The sequence below is a fragment of the Felis catus genome, chromosome B4 (genome assembly GCF_018350175.1).
Source record: "Felis catus isolate Fca126 chromosome B4, F.catus_Fca126_mat1.0, whole genome shotgun sequence".
In the NCBI taxonomy this organism is placed as follows: domain Eukaryota; kingdom Metazoa; phylum Chordata; class Mammalia; order Carnivora; family Felidae; genus Felis; species Felis catus.
The window spans coordinates 72,512,114-72,539,802 of record NC_058374.1 but is presented as its reverse complement, the minus strand read 5'-3'; the positions used below and the strand labels follow the sequence as shown (position 1 = coordinate 72,539,802).

At 41.5% G+C, this 27,689-nt stretch overlaps 2 protein-coding genes across 3 annotated transcripts in view; both read right to left on the bottom strand.

The window, feature by feature from the left end:
* The window catches only part of ANO6 (anoctamin 6), a 198,322-nt gene that overhangs the window by 103,401 nt on the left and 67,232 nt on the right, over positions 1 to 27,689 (bottom strand). For both annotated transcript variants that reach the window (XM_023256976.2, XM_023256977.2), the window contains one exon: positions 16,019 to 16,098. In XM_023256976.2, coding sequence (XP_023112744.1) covers positions 16,019 to 16,098 — 80 coding nt within the window. The remainder of the gene's footprint in view (positions 1 to 16,018; positions 16,099 to 27,689) is intronic.
* Positions 3,870 to 9,768, bottom strand: LOC109501889 (spermidine synthase-like). Its single transcript, XM_045062597.1, is given in 3 exon segments — positions 3,870 to 8,685; positions 8,687 to 8,829; positions 9,715 to 9,768. Coding segments are annotated over 3 exon segments (816 nt in total). The 3' UTR covers positions 3,870 to 8,066.

The window sequence follows — 27,689 nt, the reverse complement described above, 5'->3', positions numbered from 1 at the left end:
CACTTTTGCTGTGCGTGCCTTTGGAAGTCACCAAACACTGCACACTGCCTGATATTCTCTCCTTCAACCAACTAACCAGCAGCGGTTGCAGGACTAACATTTGTCAGATACAAAGACACTGTGCAGGGGCCAGAGGCAACAGTATACCCACTCCTGGCCTTGAGAGGAAACGTTGAGATATACTGCTTGGTATTCCTCAAAGCACTTTGATTAATAAATATTGAATGAATGAATACATGAAAATTTCACGGCAAAATTTAGTGAAGCTGATAGCGGTTTATTCAAAATAGTGCATAATTTAAATAGCTCTTATTTCTAGTTCAATTGAAAATCCTATTAGCAAGTGTTAGTAAGTGCCCAACATATTTATTTATTGATAAGACTGTACTGTTGGTATTTTACAATATTGCTGAGTAGGATTAATTCTCAACCCACTGAAAACTTGGTAGATATCTAATGCCTGTAACTACTTTCTCGGAAGCACCGAGTCACAAATGCCCGTGTGCTCTTCTATTCTACGGAGAACAGAACCAATTTCTGATGCCAACACCATCCGATTTCAGTTGAAAGGAAACAGGAAGGGGTACAGCTGGGGTGAGCAATGTGGGGCTGTGGTCATCTGAAGGTTGGCTATACCCGTGCCTGCAATCTGTATTGCCGGCTATAAGCATCCATAAATCTTAGATAAGGCTTCTCACCATATTATTATTTTATGAATATGCTTTTAAGACAGCTAAAATGCTTTTCAATCACTGTGCATGCAGTCACTGAACAACACCCCAGTGAGGAAATCTGCTGATTTTTCTGCTTTTTCACATAAGGAGACTGAGGTCCTAAAAGAAAAAGCCCATAGGGGACTGAGAGCAGAACCGGAAGAGGGCTTCTAAATCCCTCGAATTCTACCTCATGCTCAACTTCCTGGGGGGGGAGGGGACCTTTAGAAATGACTAACAAAAAAGAAAAAAGGAAAAAAAGAAAAGAAAAACACTTTTCAAAGTCTCAGAAGTACCTCCTCTCATTCACTTTTCTCTTCTTCAACCTTCTTACTACTTATGTCCCAAGACAGTGTATTTACTTTTTAAAAACACTTAAGACTGTGTTAAAAATCATGAAATGGTGGTGATACCATTAGCATCACTGAATAATCTGTCAAAATTTTCATTATGTGTTTTTATTTTAAGTGATTTGGACTTAGCAGTCAAATTTTACTCCAGCTGCAAGCATCGTCTTGATATATTCTAATTCATACTAACACTGTAAAGATCTGTATTATTGGTTTGCTCATTATAATTAATGAAAATGCTCTTTGGTCATTATTACAATCTATCAGGTCACATTTATCTACATTTCAAAAAGTGCCTTGGGAGAAGGAACTGTAAATGCATTTTCCTTTTGAAGGGGCCATTAGAATTTTTTTTTGATTAAAAACCTATCTTCCAGGTTTTTGTTTTTTTTTTTAACCAGAGACAGATTTAAGGAATACATTTGAGACTTACAGTAAAGATGCACTTTTTTATTATTAATTTGTCAAAACAAGGAAAATTGCAATTAGCTAGTAGGACTTCAGAAATAAAGGGATTTTAAATGATCTTTCCAGAGCCCTTAAGCCTTTCAAACTAATTACAAATTCAAAATATGGGGGTTTGGGGTACAGGGGGAGGGATAGCTATAGTTGAAATCCTACAGATCTCTCTCTCCTTTTCAATTTTCAGGAATCCTGTGAATCCATTCTGTGTATACATTTCTGCCAAGTTCTGTGTTTCTCTTTAAATTTTTATTACAACTTCTTCCATTAGTGCTGTTTTTTGGGTCATGGCAGTCAGGTTATTTACCAGCAGACTCTCAACTTTAACTTGATTCTTTTGCTTCTGTGGGCTTTTCTGGCCATTATTGTGGCATGCTTCTAGATGACTTATAATCAAATGAGTTCCAGGGTAAACACTGATATTACATCTTTGTTCAGAATGCCCAGGGCTCCCTGCTTTCCTCATGCCTGTTTTTGTCAAATTAATGTTGACATTTCCCCAGATAATGGATAGATCACTGAATTTCAAATGGGATACTGCGTGGGGCCAGAATTCACAAGGCATTTCAGTGGAGGCTTTCTGAAAATAGGGGAAAAAACAGTAGCATGAACACTGTTACAAGGAGGAAATGTGGCTGATGATGACAATAGGTTGAAAGAGGGGGGGAAATAAAACAAAAGCAACTCAGATTCAACAGTGAGTCACTTACTAGGGTGTTATATTCCCAGAAACATCCTGTCTTTCTGTCATTCCCTGCTTGCCATCAGCTACCAAGTCCTGCTACACATAAAACATGTATGTTCTTCCCTCCCATCCCCACTGATACATCCTGGTTAAAGCATACATCATCTGCCTAGATTGTTATCCAGTCTGTCTATATTTAAGCTCCTCTGAAGAATTAAACATCTTTCCACTAAAATGAAATGTCTGCCTATCTATACCTCCGATTCACAGGTCTTAATACTATATTTTGCAACTCCATCCACCAACTGCTATTATCAAATATTTAAACTTGATGTCCTGCTTTGCCTAAGTGTCAGGATCTACCACTTGTTTTTCCCCAGTCAACATGGCCTCCCCTCCTGAAAATGGAGGGCCCAAGTGGCTTTACCAATACTGAATGGGAGAAGCCTAGTACTTTCTTTGTCTTGGACACATAGGTACAAATGCAATCTAAACTTGCATAAACTTTTTGACATTGTTATTACATGCTTGATTCATACTAAGATTTAATTAGCCAAACACCTAGCCTTTTCACATAATCACTCATTAACTTCAGCTCTTATGATTTGTACTTAGGCAGCACATATTTGTGAATCAGGAGCAGGCCGTTACTTTAATTCATATTGATTTTTGTCTCCTCTAGAAATTGATTTCCAGCCATTGTTCCACAGTCTTGGTACCAAGATCAATTGCCCAGATAAGTATACTCTCACTAGGTCCACATTTCTTCATTCTGTATTTAAATTCAATTTTGTTCACACCATTTGCTAAACTCAAAACACACAAAAATGTGTCAACTATACTCCAATTTTTAAAAAACACAAACATGTCTGTGGCTTTCTCCTCTTCTACCATTATAATCACCCTCATTAAAAAAAAAAAAAGGTAATGTGCTCTGTCTGACATGACTTATTTATATTGAACTTGCACTGGCTCCTGATGACCTTTCCTTTTTCTAACATTCACAAACCACCCACTTAAAAATCTCATCTTGTGATATTCCTGGAGAGTAATACTCCGGTGTCAATGTCTCCATTTATCAGAATTTAGTTTATGTCCAACTTCTACCCTAACCCTACCCCTTCTGGAAAATTGTCACATTTGTCCCTCTATTATTCTGGTAATTGCCCCAGCCCTCATATCACCTCCATTAGCAACTGTGATTCCACGAGCGAATTCACCTGCTCTTTCAATACCCTGGTTGATATATAATTTTTCTAGCTAGGAAATTTAAACTCATTTGGAATAATGATATACCTTCCTACAACAGTCTCATGCAATATGGACTTTTTTTTTAATGTTTTTATTTATTTTTGAAGAGGGGAGAGAGAGAGAGAGAGAGAGAGAGAGAGAGAGAGCGCGCGAGCGAGCGAGCACATGAGCAGGGGAGGAGCAGAGAGAGAGGGAGACACAGAATCCGAAGCAGGCTCCAGGCTCCAAGCTGTCAGCACAGAGCCCGATGCGGGGCTCGAACCCACGAACCGTGAGATCATGACCTGAGCCGAAGCCAGACGCTCAACCGACTGAGCCACCCAGGCGCCCCAAGGACTTCTTTTTTTTTTTTTTTTTAATGTTTATTTATTTTTTAGAGAGACAGAGAGACAGAATCTGAAGCAGGCTCCAGGCTCCAAGTTGTCAGCACAGAGTCCGAGATGGGGCCCAAACTCAGGAACAGTGAGATCATGACCTGAGCCAAAGTCAGACACTCAACAGACAGCCACCCAGGTGCCTCTAGCATGGACTTCTACAGCTCCTTCCCAGGACTTGAACCTTTCAATCTAAAGTTCACCTTCACTAGCAGAAAAGACAAAAGGAATATGGAAGCTGATAAGCTCTTGTCTGTTATCTCATACCATTACACTGTCTTCCTCAAATTCTGGACAGAACACTGCTTCAGAATCTAAATAACTCAAAACCAATCCTCCCTTCCACTCATCATGCTAAGCATTTTTTTTCCACAAGGTTCCACTCATGCACTCACTCTGGACTTGAGGTTTATTCTAAAATTTTAATAATAGTGGAAAAAATAAGACTGGAGTGTTTCAGCGAACTATTATTATGGGATGACAGTTTTGTTAGCACTCTGAGTTAAACTGGCTTTAGCTAGTCTGGCTGGCTGGACCCAGAAGTCCAATCACCATTTATGACTGTTTCTCTGGGAAAATACATTCTGCATTCCAAAGAAGTGAGTCAGAAAGATTTTTGACTGAGACTTTGTATGCTGGACTGCCGCCTATTCTTGTTCCTACCTTCCAATCCTAACAAATCAACAAATGTAGCTTTGGAATCAGCCACATAAAGCAAAAGAGTACATCCCCTTCCCTCCATATTCAGGCAAAGTACACATTCCCTCACCTTTTGCTCTTAAATGTACAAAATGCTTTCAAAGTTGAAATGCCATGTGAATTGCTGCCATAGCAAATGGGCCAACTGAGCAGTTCTTACTAGCCTATCTTTGGCCTCCTTTCTTCTTTTGAGAGTTCCTTTTGCCAAATCACCGTTCCTTTGTTTGGTTTCATTTTTTGGTTTAGTTCCTTTTCTTTTTTATTTTGGTGAACTTAGTGCCAAAAGGTACAAGGCAAAGCCATCCTATTTCTTTGTAGAAGATACAAGAGCACAAATCCAAGTAAAGAAATGCTTGAGCAGAAGGGTCCTGCCTTATTCCCAGTCTTCCAGATCCAGAAGATCTTGTGAGCTTGAGGCAGATCTTGGTACTTCAGTTGGATTTCTGGGATTAGCCAGAAAGACTCTGGACAGCCCATAAAATAAACTATAATCTCTCTCAATAGCCCCAGCATCAATTCATTTGCCTCAGGGCCATTTAGGCTAGAAATAACCAAAATGACGTCTGGATTTGGGGGGGGGGGGGGGAGGGGATGAAGGTGGGAACCCACCTTGAAATAAAACTTGATCAATCACTCTGAAACAAAGCCTGCAAACAAAAATATGCAGACGTATGGGGAGCTGGCTCTGATTATTCTTTTATACCTTTCACACTCGGGGCAAGAAAGTAAGGTTGACATTCACCTCATTCTATATGTTGCTCCCAGACCATTAGTCCTCAATGTTCTTGGGATGAAAATAGTTCCCCTTAGGTCCATGCAAGCAGAGTATGACCCCAGAGTTTCCTAGAGCCTATCGTCTCCTACCTGCCAGCTGACGCTCCCGGCCCACAGAAAATCTGCCCCCTGGCTCACATTTCCCTCTCCATTCCAAGTTTTCCCTCATCCAGAAGGACATCTGCATCCACAGACATGACTGAGCCACCTTGACCCCTTAGTAACTTGACTTCTTATCACCAATGATGTTCTCCCTTTCATGCACTAACTTCCATGGTCCCAACCTAGACCCTGTTATTACTTGACAAATTGCCTTTCCAGAATCACTTACTCAGGAATCCCCCTTTCTGACCACCACTAACATCCTGTCCTAATTGCACAATGACCTCAGAGGCCCTGTGACATTTTGTAACCAATCTGCAGATTTGTATTTCTTTCCCTCCCCTCCTTTTGTATAGTTACAGTTCCCAGCTCATCATTTTAATAGCACTCTTGCCAATATTCTGCTCTTTCCATCACAACCATCTAGCAAAGCCCTAACTTGGGCTGAATCCTGCTACCTGCTTTCGTGGTGTCTGAGTGATGCTAGAGAAAGCACAGCAGCACAGGTTGGTTTAGTTGTAAATTCAGGTCGCTAGCCCCACACAGGCCCTCGCCACTCCCCAGACATCCTAGAACTTTTCCTAGGTTTTCCAAGCCAGCTTGGTCTCCCATTTCACAACTGGTTCAACGTGCCAACTCCCCCCCACCTCCGCCCCTGCACTCACTGTTCTCTTCACTCTCAGCAGCTGAAAATGGAAGCTGTTGGATGAGAACTCCCTCTGCTTCTCTCCAACAAATCATAAACCAGCAGCATCCACCTGCTGCTCCTGGATCTTTGGAGATGCTGCTCCTCTGATCTAACGTTGACTCCTCCACATCTACAAACCATTCCACAGCCCATTTCAGACCGCTCTTTTCTCTAGGTCAGTTGTTCCCCTCACATGGATCCTTCTCATCAATATTTAAATCTGTTTATGGCTCCATCTGACCCACAGAAGGAAATCATCTCTGGTTCTCCAGAGTCTCCTCCGCTTACTGCGCTCTCATCCTCCAGCCCTTCACAGTCAAACTCCTAGAAAGAGAGGTACTTTGTTTTTTCTCCTGGTCATTGCATAATCTGCTCTAATCTGGATTAGAATGGCATCCCCAGCACTCCCTAGAAAGAGCTTTAGGGAAGGACACCAGGGACCCCAATGCTTTTTCAGTATTCATCTAACTCACTGGTTCTTAAATGAGGGCAATTTTGCCCCCAGGGACATTTAACAATGTCTGGGCATCTTTGGTTGTCACAGGTGGGTAAAGAACCCTGGCATCTCATGGGTAGAGGCCAGGGATGCTGCTAAACACCCTACAATGCCTACAATGCACAGGACAGCTCCCACAACACAGAGAAATCCAGCCCAAAATTTGGTGCTGAGGGTGAGAAATCCTGATATGACTGAATTCCTAAAGCTACTCACCACTTCCATCTGTTTCTTGGTTTTTAGCCTGCCCCTCTTCAGACTGCTCTCCTACCTCTGGTCATCTCATTTGGCAGCCATCTACTCATTCCTGAGTCACTACCCCTCATTCCTTAAAGATTTAAGCCCTGCCTCACTGTTAACCTCTCCAAGACATCTCTCCTGACATAATTCTTGGGGATTTCCACATGCACATGTGATCCTTCCACCACCCTGTCCTTGCAACTCCACATTGCCCCAGCCCCTCGTTCCAATGCTCATATCCCAGACCTTGTCTGTACTGGTTATTGTAATTCCTTCCTCAGTGAGAAAGATTGGATTCTCCAACCAACACTTCCTATTTTTCCAGTTTACTCTCTCCAATACCCCAACTGCAGAAATTATCAAGCCCCACTAAGGTCTAACTCTCCTGATCTTATTGTCTCACCCTGCTCCTGTCCCTGGTCCTCTGCTCTCTTGCAAACACCCTGAAACTCTCTTAGCCTTGTCTTGCTTCACTGAACTGACTTGGGAGAAACCCCCAAGTTGGTGAAATCAAACTCGTTGCCTACTGTACACCTATTCCCCAAAGCTGGACTTGAATGGGAAAAGCACGCACTCATCATGACCAGGAACCTCAAGTGGGCTCTCAGTGCTGCCAGGAAATTATACTACATTTCCCAGAACATTCACTCTCAGATGACTGTGTCACACCTTCTCCTCTCTCTCCAGGTCTCTTCCTCTCTTCCTTCCTCAATCTTAGCTAATGTCTTGCTTCTCATTTCACGGGTAAACAAGAAGCAATCAAGAAAAAACAACAAGATCCTACTAGCGAAACTACTGAACTAATTCCACCTGGGTCCCCATATGGTGTTTTTATAAGAATGAATGGTCTCTACGGCCATGAAGGGTGTCCAACCTCTCCACTTATGGACCAGATTCCATTCCTTTCTTGCCTTCTCAAGGATGTCATTCCAGAAATTTTTCCTTCTCACTCCTGCATCGTCAGGTTTTCTCTCCCTACTGGATTATTCCCATCACCTTACAAACAGTAATTCCTGTGGTTTGTTTGTTTGTTTTTGGCTATATACAGCTGGTATAAGCCTGGAGGCTGAACACCACATTGAGAGACCGTCCGCCCAGCCGGGCCCATCGGGCAGCATTCTAGGGCTTGTAACACTTGCTTGGTGGGCACACAGGCAGGGCAAAAGGGTTTGGTCATGCCCAGGAGTCCTGAAGGCTCCCTGGCCCAACGTCCTGGGCAGTGGCACCTGGGCTCAGCTTACATCATCCTGGGTCTCGGCAGCACACTCGGGCAGGACAAACGCTGCCTGGTGCACATCCCAGTTGTAGTATTTCAGCTGCATCTGTTCTACCTGCTTCTGTGTCAGCTGCTGCACGGGCTTCCAGAAGTTGGTGCTCAGATTTTTGCTGCCCAGCATGAAGACTGCCTGGCCACTGGGGAAGGTGGGGACAGTGCAATAAGCATAGGCCACCACAGGGAAGAGCGACCTACAGAACTGCCACATCTCCTCGATGAGGTCCAGGTAATAGGATTCCTTGAAGAGACTCTCGGCAGGGCCTATGGGGTCTGAGGAGTCTGTGAGGATAACACTGAAGGTGCCCTGGTTCTGTTCCATGAACTCAAAACCGTCGCCCATGTATAGGGTCAGCTTGGCGCTGGAGGAGCCCACGGCCAGGCCCAGCAGGAACTTCTTAGAGACCTGAATGACATCCTCGTCAATCTCACACCGGACCACGGACTCCCCAGAGGAACGCTTCACCACAGCCTGCAGGGCACCCCCATCCCCACATGCAATGGTCAGCACCTGGCATGGGCTGGGATGGCTGCAGGGGAGGCACAGGCTGGCTGCCATCTCCTGGTAGGAGAACTCCTTCCTCTGTACGCTGGATGACACCATCCAACAACAGCATGTTGCCACAGCTCTTACCGAGGAAGACAGGATATTCTGGTAGGGCTCCCAGGCAGGCAGAGCACGGGCCTGGAACCAGCTCTGCCCGCCATCCTGGCCCTACAATCTAACCCAGCTGGTGGGGCAGGGGCAATTCCTGCCATCTTAACACTAACTATATACACAAAAACAAAGAACAAGGCAAACAAAACCTCTCTTCATCCTAATCCATAATAACCTCTTGCTCTGCATTTGTGTTCAGAAAAAAAAAAAAAAAAATGGAAAGTGTTATCTAAATGTTATGTATCCAGTCCCTTTTCTCCCATCCTGTTTTCAATCCTCCCTAGTTTTGGAGCCCACCGTTCAGCTGAGCCTTCTCTTGTCAAGGTCTCCTCCACACATCGAAATCCAATTTCCCATCCTCATCATTGGATTTGGTCACTCCCCACCCCCCCCCCCCCCCCCCCCCCCCCCACCAACCCCAGACTTTTTACTTCCCTCATTTGGCTTCCAGGACTCTCCTCGTTTTCCTCCAGCCTCACTGGCTCCTCCTTCTCAGACTCTGCTGCTGCTGCTCCCTCCTGTCTCTGACCTGTGAACACTGGAGTCCCCAGGGCTCAGTCCGGGGTGTCTTCGCCCTGCCTCTTGCTGTTCTCATTCAGTCCACAGCTTTCAACACCACCTGTGCGCTAATTCCCACATCTCTAGCTCTCTTTAACTCCAGACCCATGTATTTTACTGCACGTCGACATCTCTATTTGGATGTCTCAAATTTTCCATGTTGAAAACAGAATTTTTATTTTCCGCCGCCTCCCCTCCCCTCAGACTGCTCCTCCCCCAGCCCCTCCCAGGTCAAAACCCATGGAGTCATGCTTGACTGCTCTTTCTCACACACCTCACACCTGCTCTGTCAACAAATCCTATTGGTGCTTCAAAACATACTGAGAATTTGAGTATGTCTCACTAATGCCATATAAGTCACACTCAGGGCCAAGCCACCACCACCTCTCACTTGGGTTCCTGAAAAGTCCCATTGGTCCCCCTGCTTCTGCTCTTGTTCCTCCATGGTCTATTCTCAACACAGCCAAAGCGGTCCTGTTAAAACACAGGGCAGGGCAGGTCAAGTCCCTCTTCTGCTCAAAACCCCCCAGTTTATCCTCCCAAGGCTTACCTCAAATGATCTCCCAAGTCACAGTGAAACCAAAGTGTTTACAGTGAAGTCCCCAGTATCTACGATTTTCACCACCTTTCATTCTGCTCGTCATGTTGGCTTCCCTCCATTTCCTCAAACATATCTCAAACTCCTACCTCAGAACCTTTGTCTATGCTCTTCCTTCTGCCTGGAATGCCCTTCATCTAGATTTCCAAATAGTCTGCTTCAGCACTCCTGCTTTCGGGTCTTTTGACTCATCACCTTCTGACCACTCTATTGGTGAGAAATCACCTGAACACTCTATTTAAAACTGTAGCCAACCCCCACACCCCCTAACACACACTTATAATCCTTACCTTACTTTTCTCTAAAGGACTTACCCTGTTACGGCATGTTATATATCTTATTTATTTTGTCTTTTACGTCTCTCCCACCAAAATGTAGGCTCCACAAGTATAGGGATTTTTTTGTTATTCACTACAGTGCCTAAAATAGATTAACATTTTACTCTTTAAGGATCACATGTCTTTTCATCTAGTTAAAGACAATCAAACTTGAATTTCAGGAAATCAACCGTATTTTTTGTAAAGTAGTATATTCCCTCAAAAAGGGAGCCAGTTACACGAAATCCCAAATAGGATAATGACTCTTCAGACCTCCTTCTCTCTACATAACCACAGGTGTGAAATGAAGGGACGTATTTTTGTTCCACTTTGATCCTCGTCTTCCCGAGTCTATGTTTTAGCTTAGTCTTCCTAAATCCTGTGGTCTCTCATCATCTTCCCTGGTTTATTCCATGATAATCCTAATATTCTTTTGCCAGCCCAAACTCCTATAATCTACTCCAAATTTGGCAGAAGCTAAACCAAGGAAAACCTCATCAATTGGTATGAAACAAGAGCTGGTTAAGAATCGTCCTGCCTTGGGGCGCCTGGGTGGCGCAGTCGGTTAAGCGTCCGACTTCAGCCAGGTCACGATCTCGCAGTCCGTGAGTTCGAGCCCCGCATCAGGCTCTGGGCTGATGGCTCGGAGCCTGGAGCCTGTTTCCGATTCTGTGTCTCCCTCTCTCTCTGCCCCTCCCCCATTCATGCTCTGTCTCTCTCTGTCCCAGAAATAAAATAAAAACGTGGAAGAAAAAAAAAATTAAAAAAAAAAAAAGAATCGTCCTGCCTCTAAAAAGCCAGAAGAGTTATACATAAACCTTAAGTTCTGGCAAGGCTGGCAAAGGGGATATTACTAGTGAGAACCAGCTCATAAAATATAATTCCACAGCCTTGCCTTTCCTTCTCTGTGCTTTTGTGTGGACCACAGTTTCCATCCAGCCAGCCACAAGCAGATTCCTCACCGGTCCACAGAGTTCCTCCCCTCATCACATTCTTCACTCCTTGTGTACTCAAGTCAATCATTCCCATTAGCATTCCTGGGTCAGTACCAGCAGAGTCAGGGTTTCTAGAAAGAGCCTTGACCATTACTCAACCTTTACCCTACATTCCCCCTACTTTTTTCCCACTCCTTGGGGATTGGAAAGAACCTGGGGTCCTCTGGGCCAGCCATGACGGATGAGCCTCTGGACTAACCCCTCAGATTGCCTTTGCTCTTAAGCAGACCTGAAATTAACAGCACCAGGGGAAACCTAGGTTGCAATGCTACCACAATGCAGAAAAACCTTTATCTGTTCCATTACCATGTGGATGGCTCCTCATCCTCATTGTTTTTTTTTTTAATGTTTATTTTTTGAGAGAGAGACAGCACAAGCAGGGGAGGGGCCAAGGGGCAGGGGACAGAGGATCTGAAGCAAACTCTGTGCTAACAGCAGACAGACCAATGCAGGGCTTGATCTCACGAACCATGAATCAAGAGTTGGATGCTTAACCTACTGAGCTAACCAGGTGCTCCCATCCTCATTTTTTTTTTTTTTTTAAATTTTGGAGAGAGAGAGTGAATACACACACAAGCAAGGGAGAGGGCCAAAGAGGGGGAGGGAGGGGGAGGGGGAGGGGGGGAGGGGAGGGGGAGAGGGAGAGGGAGAGGGAGAGGGAGAGGGAGAGGGAGAGGGAGAGGGAGAGGGAGAGGGAGAGGGAGAGGGAGAGGGAGAGGGGGAGAGAAAGAGAGAGAGAGAAAGAGAGAGAGAGAAAGAGAGAGAGAGAAAGAGAGAGAGAGAGAGAGAGAGAGAGAGAGAGAAAGAGAGAGAGAGAGAGAGAGAGAGAAAGAGAGAGAGAGAAAGAGAGAGAGAGAAAGAGAAAGAGAGAGAGAGAGAAAGAGAGAGAGAGAGAGAGAAAGAGAGAGAGAGAGACAGAGAGAGAGAAGGAGGGAGGGAGGGAATATATCTCAAGCAGGTTCCATGCTCAGCATGGAGTCTGATACAGGGCTCAATGTGAGACTTGATCCCATGATCCTGGAACCATGACCTGAGCTGAAATCAAGAGTCAGACGCTCAGCTGACTGAGCCACCCAGGTGCCCCTCTTCATTCTTGGTTCAGCCTGCCTAGTTCTGCAGACTCTACTTCAAAGTCTGAACTCTACAAGGTTATCTGTAACCATTCCCCAGCCTCACTTTGGCCAAATTCCTTTTCCAGAGGCTGATGCTTGTCATCATGAAGCCAGTTTATTTTCAGGACACATGTCCCTAAATGATGGCCACCAATCACAGGGTTCCAGAACATCTGGCCATGTCACCATTTCCTTGACTAGATCTCCCTTGAACTAATTGCTCTGAAAATTACAATGTTGATTAATTATAGTTCATCAACAAAAGAGAACAGATGTTAGAGAAGATAACAATAATGTCAGAGAAAAAAAAAAACACAGCATGGAGCTGAACACCTTAAACTTATACAGTGCTACATGTCAATTATATCTCAATACAACTGGAAAAACAACAGTGTGGGAAATATTCAGGATAAAATATTAAGTTAATAAAGCAGATTATAAACAGGTTTTCACTGGATTTGAACAAAATAACAAACCAGGATCAAGATGGTGTCCTACCACAAGGAGATCAGCTAGTTACTCTCTGTAAAGTCAGCATTCAGCCAGGCCCCTTACACCTTGAGCCCCACCCACACACCCACCCCACCTCCAGGTGGGCTACGTCACAAGCTTTGGGGTAGCAAGAACACAGGCACTTTAGGTCCACATCTCTGTTCACAGCCTAGCGTTTCAGATACTTTGGCAAAACACTCTCCTCGGTCTGCGAAGTGGAATGAGAGGCGGAGAGGAACAACACGGGTACGCAGGGGACCTGTCATCGATGGACAAACCCTGCAGGGACCCGGAGAAGGAGCGTCGGGGTGGGCCCTTCCGAGAAAGGCGGCCTGCTGTCTGTCTTGGAGACACCCAGGAGCTTCACAGTGGCATTTATTTACCCATGATTCACGCAGGCTATCAGCAACAATGGCTTTGCCTGACTAGTCACATTACAGACACTGAGCTGTGAAGGAAAGCTTTAATGTGCTTCTCACGCCGGTAACCAAGGCGCCCCGACCAGCACTGCTCACTTAGGCCTTGTTTTAAATGGAAGAACAGAAATCCTGAAGGAAACAAATAATAAGCATTTTGTTCTCCATGTTGGCCAGACTATATAAATACACTCCGCTGTATGAAAACACTAGGCCTTGATCCTTCTAAAATCTGAACGACTTGAGAATAAGGTCTGAACAAGCACGGTCTGTGCCTCACTTTATTTCAGCTCACCTCCGCAAACGGAAGGCGCACCTTCCAAATGCCAGACGGAGAAACAGCGCTGATATTTCAGCTCCTTTTACCACCTTCCCCACCTTCTTTCTGTTTTCAATTTTGCTTTGCGCCAGGCTCCCTCTGCTCCTGGGTTTGTACTCTTGCCCCTGTTTCTGATTAAAATTTTTTGGTTTGGATCAGCTTACCTGGTTTTGTCCTGGCATCTGCCCAATCCACCTGCCTACACGCTGGAACCACCCGTTCTCACTGATGCTGCAACTTTCTGCCTACAAAAAAGGCTACCCTTAAACATCGTGCCGGATTCCCTCGAGTACTCGGTTCCCAAGGCACTTTATACATCTTCTGTTTGTTTTCCAAGGAGACAGCAGTTTGGGAAATACACGTTTACTGGGGAACTGGAAGTGCAGGGGCTCCAGTGATGTGATGAGAAAATACCAGCAGCCATGTACATGTAACCCAAAGATGTGGCACGCAATAAGCATCAGATGTGTGAACATCTATAAAGCACCAGAAAATCACAGACTCCTTACCACACATGGTAGGACACACGATTAGAGAAAGAGAATAGCTGGATTTAGAAATCTTGTTATCAACCACACATATAAGGAAACCATGATTAACAGCTTTACCTGCACTAATGTGGTCTAATGATTCTAGATATTCTTGAAGTATGACAAGGAAAAATAAAAATATGGGGATTTAACTTAAAAATCTCCTTTCAGCTTGGGTGTTCTCAGACCCATTGTTAGGACAAATCTCTCAAAATAGAAGTATATTCTGCACTCCTCAAGTTCGACGCCTGACTATTCTTGCTTAGGCTTCACCCTTGGAAAGGAAAATGCAGTAGTCAAGAAGTTAATGCTGAAGGTTGAATAACATCACCAGTGTAATTACCAGTGTAGACTATCTATTGCAAAGACATTGCTGAGGCACGCCAATCTCAAACATCATCATCTACTAAAAGCTGTTCTTGAGAAAAATACTTTTATTTTTGCACAGGGAATCAGTGTGAACTGTATAGGCGTTTACCAAGCACATCGACACTTTATTGCACACAGCTCTTTTTAGACTACCTATAGTGCTTAAAGAGTACCAATAAGAAGCAGTTAGAAAATGAAACAAGAAAGGGCCAGCTCCACGAGTCTGTGCCAATTTCACATTCAAATGTGACATATCTGTGTCAATTCTGCTTTAGGGGCTCTAACTGTAGAAGTTAGAAAAACTGCAAAGTTGCTCTGCTACTTTAAGATACGGGAATATTGGTGAGCGTTCACAATTTTCCTTCACTGAAAATCTCATTGAATATAACAGGGAAGTCATTGAATACTATGTCTTTCTATTATATCCAAGTGCTTTTCACAGTAGGCAATCTGCTAGTACACCACAGGAGTCCCACACTGTGAAATAAAGTGGCATTGTGGATATAGTTTTATGGGCGATCCCTTTTCAGTCCAGAGCACTGCCTAGTTTCCTTACTCTTGGTTCAATTGAGTAGGTAATCCATAAAGAATGAGTGAGAAGAGGAAAAACACATAATGAGTTCTTTTTTTGTGTGTCTTTACCAATAATACAATTGTGATCTGCCAATTACTAGAGTGGCGACCATATATCACACTTTGAAAAGAAAGCAAAAAAAAAAAAACAAAAAAAAAAGATTTTTGCATTGCTAACATGGTAGCTGAACCATTTACAGCAAGGGGCAAAAATAAGTAAATCTAGGTGGATCCTGGCATGCTTCTCCTATATATTTGGGGCAATAATATGGTACATGAGTCAGAGAAACACTTCTTCCCATCCCCCTCTTCAAATGAGCCTAATATAAAATCTATTTAGTAAGGACATTCTGCACAAGGCATCCTATGTGCTTAATTTTCTTTAAACAAGGCATTAATAAAACCACAGTAGCATCTAATAAGATTTTTAATTCCTCGAGGGTAGGAACCATGGCTAATCTTTAATGAGTCTAATTTAGTGAGAGCATTTAGTTCCCCTCTTGGTAGGAACAACCAATAAAATATTCCTAGCCCTAGAAGATACATCTATACAGGTTGTATGACTGTAGGCGGCTCCAGAGTGAAATGGGAATCAGACTGGTCAATGCACCTATGTGTGCTCAGTAAACACTGGTTTCCAGAGTTGCTAACAGCAGAAACGGATACCAAGGCTATTAATGAACGAAGGAGGAGTCTGGGCAGTAACAATGCTACTTTCCTGCAGAAAGAGTTCCCATTTGCTATTTACAAGCAGTATGAAGAACAAGCCTACAGAGCATGATGCCAAGGCACTGTATGTAGTTCAGTAACTTGTCCCCCAGAGAACTGGAGCTTTAAATACACAGCCACTGCAAGTGAGACAGTGCCAGATCTACGGGCGCCAAAGGCAAGATTTCACAAAAAACCCTTTTCTCCGTTTTGTGAGAAATCTCTCGCTAACCAATTCAAATTTAAGATAGAGTAGGAGTACTTACAAATTCTGGGGTTTGGAAATCAGGCTGACTTTCCAGTGCTCCAAAACTGGAGACAACTGTCTGTTCAAGGTTTTCCAACACTAAAAATAAACAAATAGATAAAGCATAACTTTCACTGGCTCATACACTTTTTTTTGCCTTTAAATCATCAGTACAGGCTTAACAACTGTATTTAGCATTTATGGCACACCTCTAAGTTTACATTATTTAACACTTTCAGTTATCAGGGACACTCAAAATCTTCAGTAGCTATTTCATCCACTGGACAAGGCCATGTTTCTAGGATACTCAGTCTTAAAAAGCTGTAGGCTCAATCTATGCAAAATCATTTATCTTCTACATGGAAGGACACAGCAACTATGTTTACAACTATGTCACAAAACTCTAGCTTAGGAACATTTCAGCCTGTTGATATTCTTTTTTCAACTACATCTCAGGGAACTGATGTGGAGTCATTTTGGGGTAGCAATTTTCTGTTTTAAAATCTGTTGAATAGCATGGATAGAAATACACTGGGAGCCAAATAAAATTTTCTAGTAGGGTATATCAAGAAAATGAAAAATAAACAGGTAAAATTAATTTTAGCAAAATGATTTCTGTAACTTGATATACCCAGATTACCATTTAAACATGTATTCAGGGGTAAAAAATAGTTTCAAACAGAGAGGGAGGCAAACCATAGAGAATCCTAAATTGAGAGAACAAACTGAGGTTGATGGGGAGGAGGAGGGGAGAGGGAAAAATGGGTGATGGGCATCGAGGAGGGCACTTGTTGGGATGAGCACTGGGTGTTGTATATAAGCAATGAATCACGGGACTCCATCCCCAAAGCCAAGAGCACACTGTATACACTGTATGTTAGCCAACTTGACAATATATCAAAACAAACAAAACAAAACAAAAAAACATATATTCAAGAAGAGCCACTGGGTGGCTCAGCCAGGTAAGTGTCCGACTTCAGCCCAGGTCATGATCTTGTAGTCTGCAAGTTGGAGCCCCCTGTCAGGCTCTGTGCTGACCGCTCAGAGCCTGGAGCCTGCGTCAGATTCTGTGTCTCCCCCTCTCTCTCTGCCCCTCCCCTGCTTGCACTCTCTCTCTCTCTCTCTTTCTCTCTCTCAAAAATTATTAAACATTAAAAAAATAGCAAGAAAATAAACATGTATTCAATATAAAAATTTATTAGTGAAATAGTTTACGTTTTTTATACTAAGTGTTAGAAAGCCAATGTGTATGTTATACCCACAACACATCTCAATTTGGACTGGCCACATTTCAACAGGTTAACAGCCACATGTGATTAGTGGTTACTGCACCCTGTGGAAGGGATAAAGGAAGCAAATCCAGAAGCTGGGTTGTTCTGTGAGACACCGGTCTCACCTTGTCTACAAGTTCCTGATATAAATAAAAGGGACTGTTCCAGATGAAAAGATAAGGAGAAAACAACCATTTGCAGTGCATGCTTCTAGACTGTATCCTGGTTTAAACAGACCAGATATAGAAGACTTAAAAACAAATTAGAAAAATGTGAATATTGATTGTGTTGGATTATATTCAGGAATTATTAGTATTGATAAGTGATGAGGGAGCATAAGGCAGCCTAAGGGCAAAGTACAAGCTAACAGCAGCCACCCCCCACCCCAGGGGAGATATGGTGATATTCCTCAGGCACTCCTGGCTGCCCAAGGACAAAGGAAAGGAAAGGAAACAAATGGTTAACTGACAGAGATCACAGTCATGCAGGCTATGAGTCTCCATGACTCTCCATGAGTCTCCATTTGTCTCTCTACAAATGTCTTGGTAAATTATAAGAAAAAGGTAATCTTATCAATAGACTAATCTCCAGTAACCTGTAGACTCAGTTTCCTGGAGCCCCAACATCACCCTCCATAGTGATATGGGGAACAAAGGCAAGAAGGAAATGGCAGAAACCATTAAATTTCCTTATAACCTACAGCCCACTGACAAATACTTCTGGCAGACAGAGTAAAACGTTTCTCCAGGAACCCCCTACCATCTGATGTTAAGGCCTTACTAGAGGAAAAACAACCTTAGCTTGACAACAGCAAGGCCTGAGGTATCTTCCGAGTCCTCTTTACCGAGTCCTCTTTACCGTATCAAAGTCCCTTTGGAAGCCTCCCTTTGGTCTTTACCTCTCTCAATTCCATAGTATAAAACCAGTCACTCTTCACAATCCCAGCACAGCTCTTTCTGCCCAAGGGTCCTGTCCCCATGCTTTAATAAAATCACCTTTTTGCACCAATGACCTCTTCAAGGATTCCTTCTTGGCTGTCAGCTCTGGACCTCATTATCACCCCAAACCTCATCAATAAGTGTAACAATGTAATCTGGGCTATGTAGGAAAATGTTCTTAATTAAAAGAACTTAAATATTCTTAAATATGTAAATGTGTTTAAATAAACATTAAGCATTTAAGTAAATTAAATAAATGTTCTAATTCATCAGCAGGTCTAGCCTCTTCAATAAATCAATCACATAAAAAAGGCAGAGATTTAAATAGCCAAAAGAATATAACTCCAATGTATGTTTCCCACCCCCCCCCCCCATCACCAAACAATTAAACTGAATTCTGATGCTATCTACCTGAAGATAGCATCAGATTCCACAGGTTAAGGGCTTAGTCCCCCAAGACAGCCACCAGTAAGTCCCAGGTGGTTACCTGCCTGTGCTTCTGACTGAGCGGCTATAAATCAAAGGCTCCCACCACCCTCTTCTCAGGTTGATTAATTTGCTAGAGCGGCTAACAGAACTCAGAGAAACATTTACTGACATGTACCAATTAATTATAAAGGACACAGATGAACAGCCAGATAAAGAGGTACAAGGGCAAGGTATGTGAGAAGAGACACAAGGCTTCAGTGCCCTCTCTGAGGCCACTACTCTCCTCATACCTGTACACATTCACCAACCTGAAGCTCCCCAAATCCAGTCCTTCTGGGTTTTTACTCAGGCTTCATTACTTAGGCATGATTGATTGATCACTGGCCTTTGGCAACTGACTGAATCTTTCTTCTCTCACCTCCTTGGAGGTCAGAGGGTGGGACTGAAAGGTTCAACCCTCTAATCTTGTGATGAGTTCCCTTAGCAACCAGCCTCCACCCGGGGCTACCTTGAGGCTTTCCCAAAGTCACCTCATCAACATAACAAAAGGCACCGTTACCTACTTCATCACTTAGGAAATTACGTGAGTTGTAGGAGCTCTGTGCCAGGAACTGAGGAAGACCAAATATATATTTCTTACTATAAATCACAATATCACAAAAACCATTAGCAATATGGGATACTCAACTGAATCCTAATTTGGACAAGCCAGCTGGAAAGGACATATTTATCAAAAATAGGAAGACTGAGTATGGAATAAGCATTAAATTATGTTAAGAAATTACTTTTAATATTATGAAGTGTGATGTTAATCTTGGCTTTGTAGTGACTTTTTTTTAATGCATACTAATTTTAAAAAATCCACTAGAGGCTTTTGTGAAGGAAAAGGTTGAGTCCCTATCAATCCAGAAAAATTCCCTTCAGTGGCCCAAAAGAAACCTTAACCAGGAAGATTGATTAAAAGATTTCTAAGTGACTGTTTAACATAATCAAAACATCAGCTAACAATTCAGCTACCAAATAGTTAGGTTTGGCACATCATTAAGGTGGCACATCTTAAGTTTGGCACATCTCAACATCTTGATTAGATTTCAGATTTACTCAGAATCTTGCCCACTGTATCTGATCACTGTATACCTATGCACTGGAAAAAAAAAAATGCCAGTAGATAAAGACAACATAAACAAGTGATTAAAAACTGACTTCATCACAGGATCCCTAAAAGTAAACCAAGGCAGAAACAAGAAACAGATCAGGTGAACCAAGGCTTACAGAACTTCAGGCAATACCAGAATTAGGGTGCTTGCCTTTGAGAACCCTATGAGAACTATGGCAGTTACTGCACAGTCTGTCACACTTAGACAACTTGTACCATAGCAAACTGGTTTATTCCAACATCAGAACAACAGTGGTCCAAGATAATTACCTTCTTGAAAGCCGCCTCTAGAACTTGCTAAAATGTGTTTATACTAGTGGCTATGACACTCTTTTAAAGTGGTGTTTTGCAGCTTGGTTTACAGTGAGAAAAAAAACTAACCTTTTTATAATATTTAGATATGGAAAAATTATGTATGTGGTATTCATGATACATTGGTGTTTTGGGAGAGCCAGCAAGTCAATGAAACATAATAAAGCAGATATTTTTTAAAGGAGTATTGTAAATCTGATGGAGTGATCGGACTTCTGCATCTGATCTGGATTACTTTACAATTAGATGCCCAATTTATCTATCAGGAATCTGAGGTCAAAAGATAGGATGGAGCTGCTATGGATTTTTCTTTTCTTTTCTTCCTTTTTCTTTTTTTCTTAAGGGCAGGCTTAAGAAAGTTTGCATTTGCCTAAAGACAGAGAAGAAACAAGATGTATTGCCCAGATGTTTTATCAAAGTAAAGGTATCTATGCAGTGTGAAAGGGTTTGTGAGAGAAAATATAGAACTATGTATAGTTTTAGCTATTCTGCTGGTAATGGAAACTAATAGATTCACTGCTTAATGTCAACACAAAGGAGAAACTGTAAATTTGAGTGAATAAAAACAGAAATGGCTTTAGTGAAACATCATCTAGGTAGAACAAAGATGCAGCTGCTGCTCTCGTGACCTAATACAGTGCTGAGAAGCAAATGATTTATGATGCTAATATGATAATTATACCTCCACTACTGAGGGCTCCCGTTACTGTTTGATAGTCTCATTTCTGGTAATCTAACACAGCTGAAAAAGTTCATTTCTCAGCAAAAATAGTCAAAATCAAGGTGACACTTTGAGGACTTTTTGTGAAAAATAGGGCAGAATCAGGGAAAAAACATTCTAATAAGGTAAAAATGTTAATTTTATTTTTTTCCTTATGTCAATCATTTTTCATGCACTATTTTGAAATGTATCTTTAGTATTGTCACCATGACTCACTTTATACAACCCAAGTAGCACCATGAATGGCTTTTTGATTAGTTCATTTAATTTCAAGCATTTGGAACATAAAAGTATGTTTTTGGGACCTCTATTGTATGTAACTTTCGTTAAAAAGCTGACTGGAGAACTGAAAACTAGTTATTCCAGTATCGTGAAAAAACTTTAGTCTTGACCTGTCAGTGGAATTTTGTATGGATGTACGATGAAAAGACAGCTGAAAGTCAGGTTCAACTGACATTCACTACGTTGTTTATAATTTTACACAGCCGTTGTGCTGTTTGGCCCTGGTGAAGAACCAGGCAAGCAAGTTTCCGTCTTCTTGAGAAAAAGAAATTGAGACATGATGAATATTAATTTTAAGCTAATTAGTAAGCTACACAGATTTATGGAGTGCCAAAGGAATACTGTGGAAAATACTATACACACACTTAGCAACTGGTTTGTGTAGGTACAAGTCAAATAATTGAGGGTTTGGGGCAAAAGAAACCCACTAAATTTCTACTTTTCCTAAATTTTATAATCACATCACAATTAGTTAAAAGCAAAAGAATAGCATATTTTAAAAACTATCAATACAGTTAGTATAATAAGGTTAAAGCAATGTGGTCATTGGTGGTACCAGTCCTGACTTATTCGGCAGAACAAAATGAAGGGCCCACTATCTAGAAGTCTAGTCACATTAATGGGTTCATAACAACACAGTGGAAACCTCACCAGAAAGCTGCAATTCATAGGAGTATTTGTCTATCAATTAGAAGAAATGGAGTAACTAACACTTTTTATTTCATATGCAAAATCAAGAACTTCTACAGCAAAGCCAATTGGAGACTTATTTAAAGTGAGGGATAAAAGGAGCCATTATCTATAATTTTAAAACATAGACCATCTATTATTCATCAGAAAACACGAAAAAGCCTTTCAGGAAACTAATAAGTAAAAAACAAAGTGCCTGATAAGCAGTGCCCTAGCAATAAAAGTAATCAGAATTAGGCATTCAACACTTTATCTAAAAGGACAGGCATGGAAGTCAGTGGGTCTAAATGGTGATTCGTTGCCACTGAAAGGATCAGACACACAATGAACGTAAGAGAGACGGCAGATAAAAATAGATGAATCTGGTGCAAAGGGCACTGGACATGGTTTAAGGGGACAGACGGAGTTCAAGTCCTGATTCTACAATTTAACTACATTCCCCTAGCCATTAACTTAGTCTCAGTTTATTTATCTGGAGCTGGTAGTAAAATTACTTTCCCTTGTTATCTCACGGGGCTGTGCAAAGGATACAAACGACAATTCAAAAGCACGTTGTAAAAAAAAATACAGCAGCATATAACCATAAATTAAGTTCATGTACACAGACCCAGAGATATGAAAAAATGTAAACAGAAATCTCCTGAGTGTCTTATTTTGTGCCTGGCACTTCTAAATGTCTGATCTTATTTAATCCTATTTTTGTCTTTGTTTTCACAGATGATGAAAATTTGAGGTTATGAGTTGCCTAAAGTCAACTACCAGAATAGACCAGAAATGACACAGTGAGAATCTGAATCTGTCCACTTCCACAATTGAACATCTTTTTGAATATACTGATTTGTCTCCTGGGCTGCTGTGAATAATTCCAAGGGGCTCACCACTGCTAAATGTAACCTGATAAGGAATTAAGATAGTATTGCACACATAAGTCAAATAAGTATTAACAAATAACAGACTAATGTATCTTAAAAACTAATGACAGAATAGTGAAATTTATTGATATAGCCAGCACAATTAGAACTAATGGAAAAGCTCCACAAAATAAGAAAACAGATACAATACTCAGGCAAATGGCTAAAGACAGGCATGTGTCAAGGATGGAACCAGGTGACAGGAGTACAAACATCAAGATGAAAAAAAAGTACAGAAACTGTCTGCAGGAATTCCACGATCTAGTCAATGTACAATTAAAGAAATATCAAAGGAATGGCCCATTCACCTTGAAAATGAGGATATATTCATACATCCTGATTGGGAAGGATGGCTAATGATGTGCCAGGCAGTCCTGTACCTGAAACTCTTCTCCCATTTGTCTAGAAGCCTCTGAAAACTGGTCTCAGCACATATCTGATATTTGACCTGAATGCTACTACTCAACCACCACTGTTTTTAAAGTTAACTACACACTTGAGCCACCGTTTCCTATCACTTCATACTTTCCAGGTATTATGTGGACCCACCTCATCTTACAACCCACATCACCGTCATCCTGTGGTAGCCCTAGTTGGTGCCCAGGTTCCAGTACCTCTTTCTCTGGCCTCAGTCTAGCGGGATCTACTGTATTTTGGTGACAATTAGGTAGGGGAAAATCTATTTCCCATATTATCCAGAGGTTGTAAGCCTGTAGCTTACAGACCCTGTTGTATTAAATGAGATTCTAAAATGAGGCCAAAGAGTCACCATAAATGAAAAGAAAGTTAATAATGAAACATAAAACATAAAGACAGAAGAGTTTCTTTCAAGGCTAAGATGGCTGTGTTTTACCACACAGGAGAGTGGACTTGAACTGTAAGACCTCTACACAGTATAACTCTGTGGATTCAGGCACACCACTTAACTCTAAATTTGTTTTCCCCATCAATAAAAGTGCAAATTATAATTCCTACATCACAAGGTCATTGTAGAGAACAAATTTACTGATACATATATAAAAGTGACCTGAAAAGTGTGAAGTACTATATAAATATTGGCTATTATTATTTTTTTACTTCAATCTTTAATAAATTCTGGCATTCTTAACCTTGTTAGGCACCAATTTTTCCTCCTCACTTTTTATCTGGACTATTTGCTTTTGTTAATAATAAAATAAATTCAAATGTAAAAAAAGATAACATTAATTCAGCAAATATTTTTTTAATGACCTTAATGTCCTATGCACTGTTGGCTACTACTTACGATGAAATGAAAAGACAAAGGACTCAGGAAATGTTTCCTTATTTTTCCGAATCTGGATGGATCATTTTTTTTGACCCCAGTTTATTACTGGCATTTTCACTCAATGATGGTAATGTTTTAATGGGGGAAAAAAAGACATCATCCTCAAATCATTTCTGCAATGCAATTTCAAATTCAAGTTGATGGTTTCTATTAGAGTTCTATCTTTCCCCTCTTAAGGCAAAAGTGCGCTCCCCCGCTCTCTTGTACGTGCTCTCCCTCTCAGATGATTAGCTGAAGGGGAAAGAAAAAGAGGCAAAGGAAAAAAGTCATTCATGAAGATGCCAAGTTTGTTAGGGCAAGCAAATTTTGACTCTGTTTGAAACTCAGTCCTATCCATCAGGTGATTTAGAAAATTACTACATATTCTTCCTACATTATGGTAAAAATGGCCTTGTTCTGAAGATTCCCTCTGTTGGGCTTGCCTTTTCTGATTAACGTATTGTATTGGCATCAATTCGACTGCCTAAGCCAGAGCGGGAGCCATTCTTCACTTTTCTCTTTCCGTCACTTGACGTTTGGTGGGTCACCAGATTTTATCCTTTTTATATTTAACCTCATCCTAAGGATATTCTATCTGGTATGCACATCCCTTCACCCTCTCCCCGACCCATATACACATTTTACCCTTTCTTTACCTTTTTATTTCAATGTCACCATTTATGTACCAAGTTAAGTTACTTGCCTCGACTTCATGCTCCTATAGTACTTTGCATTATCTAGTAAAACCCGTCAGGCCACTATAGGTGTCCAAAAACTTAACTGCTGATTATTAAAATACAGTATTTTTCAGTTGGTCCTCTAGACTATGGAAGAGAGAGAAATAAAAATGAGTGATTATAAACAAATTTGCAGCTTACACTGAACAGGGTATCAAATAATCACATGGTAGTTACTCATTCACAATTGGCCACCACCACAGAAGACAAAATCTGGGGAAAACATAGGGGTCCACCGCCCCATCACAGTGTATGGTCCTGACTTGTTTTTCTTCACTACTGGACCATGAGCTCCTAGACGAAAAGTCATGGTCTTATTTTACTTTGTCTCCTCAGAATTTGAAACAATACCTAGTATATAACAGAGGCTCCATAAGTGAGTGAACCAATAATGGAATGAATTATAAACTCTTTGTCATTCTAGAAAAGTTACTAGTGTTCTTCAATTCTTCAGAATGTAATATAATTACTTACATAATGATAAAAGAGTTTTTGCACTTCCAGAAACATATTGCACTGGGCCACAGGGAGGTATGTTCACACTCAGAGCAGGCTAATAACATACTGTCCCTCCAAGATAATATTCTGCAAATATTTTGATGATATTTATGAAAAGGAGGATCTCTGCCTCTCCTCCAACCTGTCCACTGCTCTAGCAATGCATCAAACAGGAATGTGCTTCTTCCCACAGGACAAGGGACTCCACAGAAGAACAAAAGAGGGACAGTGTGAGAAGTAAGGGTGATGATTCAATTTCAGAAATATCAAACAAAAGCTGTGCTGTCTAGCTAACAATAGGTTTACAACCTATTGGAAATATGTACGAACACCGCTACCCCACAACGGAGTCCCCAACCCTTGGACACTTCACTTCCTGGTTCTTCCCCTCTCTGTTTCACAGGCTTATTTTCATGGGCTTTACAATAAGCAGGCACCAAAGAACGGAAGTCCCTGCGTCACCTCACAGAATGTACATTTGTTCCAATCAGACTACTTTTTGCCTTATATGGGTATAGGCAACTTCCGGGCAAGGCTGTCACCTCTGTAGTACTCAGCCAATGAGGGGAGGCTTGCACACTAGGAGATAAATTGTCTGCTGTAACTGCCCTGAGTGTGCCTATCATCAGACACCCGCTCTTGCAAGAACACTGATTAAGCCTCACTTCACTGCTCCGAGTCTCCATGTCCCTTCTTTGGTTGGGTCGGTGGACTTATTTCTCACACAGTTCAGTGAGGGCATCTGATGCTAGGGCATCTCACCCTTCCAGCCCTATCCTGGTGGCAGCCCTAAGGATTTCTTCCATCGACACATATTATTATTATATTATCCCCGAGGAGAGCTCTGATAAGCATAATTTTCTTCGTCTTGTTATATTTCTAGGATTAGTGTTTTAGCTCCTCTTATGCACTGCCTCTCCCTGTTCCACAACCCTCCCTCAATAATTCAGCCCCAGAAATATACCTGGAAGTTAAACTTGTCTCCTTTTGGAGAGCTGGGAACAATCATCACATTATTCATTCTCACATCCCACCCAGATTAGCTAATGCTTTTACAGAAAAGCCCAATGTATGTCACAAACCTCTCAGATTCCAACTCATTAGCTCCTTTACCATCTTAAAAAATTTTTATTGTAGTAACATACAAAAAACAGAAAAACTGCCATTTTCACAATTTTTAAGTGTACAATTTTGTGGCATTAATTCTGTTCACAAATTGTGCAACCATCACCGCTATTTCCAACACTTTTTGTTAATCACATCAGAGACCTCTGTAACTGCCAAGCAGTAACTCCCACTTCCCCCTGCGCCCAGGCCATAATAATGTCTCATCTACTTCTGACCCTATGAATTTGCCTCCTAGATGTTTCATGTAAGTGGAATTATATAATATTTGACCTTTTGTTTCTGGCTTATTTCACTTAGCATGATGATGTCAAGGTTCATCGTGTTGCAGCATGTGTCGGAAATTCCTTCCTTCCTATGACTGAATATTCTACTGTGTGTGTGTGTGTGTGTGTGTGTAATAAACCACATTTTATTTATCATTCCTTCATCTGTTGATGGACACTTGGGTTGTTTCCACCTTTTGTCTATTATGAATAATACTGCAGTGAACAATGACATACAAGTATCTGAGTCTCATTTTCAATTCCTCTGTGTATATACCTAGTAATGGGATTGCTAAATCATATAATAATTTTATGTTTAGCTTTTTGAGGACCCAGCAAATTATTTTCCACAGTGGCTCTACTATTTCACATTCCCATCAGCAATGTATCTACTTTATTGTTGCTCATGATTTGGGTGTCATGTCTGAGAATCCACCGCCAAATCCAAGGTCATAAAGATTTACCCCTGTTTTCCTATAAGAGTTTTACAGCTTTAGCTCTTATATTTAAGTTGTTGATCCATTTTGAGTTAATTTTTGTATATGATGTAAGGTTGAGTCCAACTTCATTCTTTGTGCATGTGGAAATCCAGATGTCACAACATAATCTGTTAAAAAGGTTCTTCTTGGTGCGCCTGGGTGGCTCAGTCGGTTGAGCATCCGACTTCGGCTCAGGTCATGATCTCACGATCTGTGAGTTCGAGCCCCGCATCGGGCTCTGTGCTGACAGCTCGGAGCCTGGAGCCTGTTTCTGATTCTGTGTCTCCCTCTCTCTCTGCCCCTCCCCTGTCCATGTTCTGTCTCTCTCTGTCTCAAAAATAAATAAGAACGTTAAAAAAAAATAAAAAATAAATAAAAATGCGAACCAGGAAGAACACCAACCTGTTAACAATAAAATTTAAAAAATAAATAAATAAAAAGGTTCTTCTTTCTTCACTGAATGTACTTGGCACACTTCAAAAATCCATTGGCTGTAGATGTATATATTTACTTCTGGACTGGTCTAGATTTTTACCCATATGTTATTACCACACTGTTTTGATTACTATAGTAGCATTGAAGTAAATTTT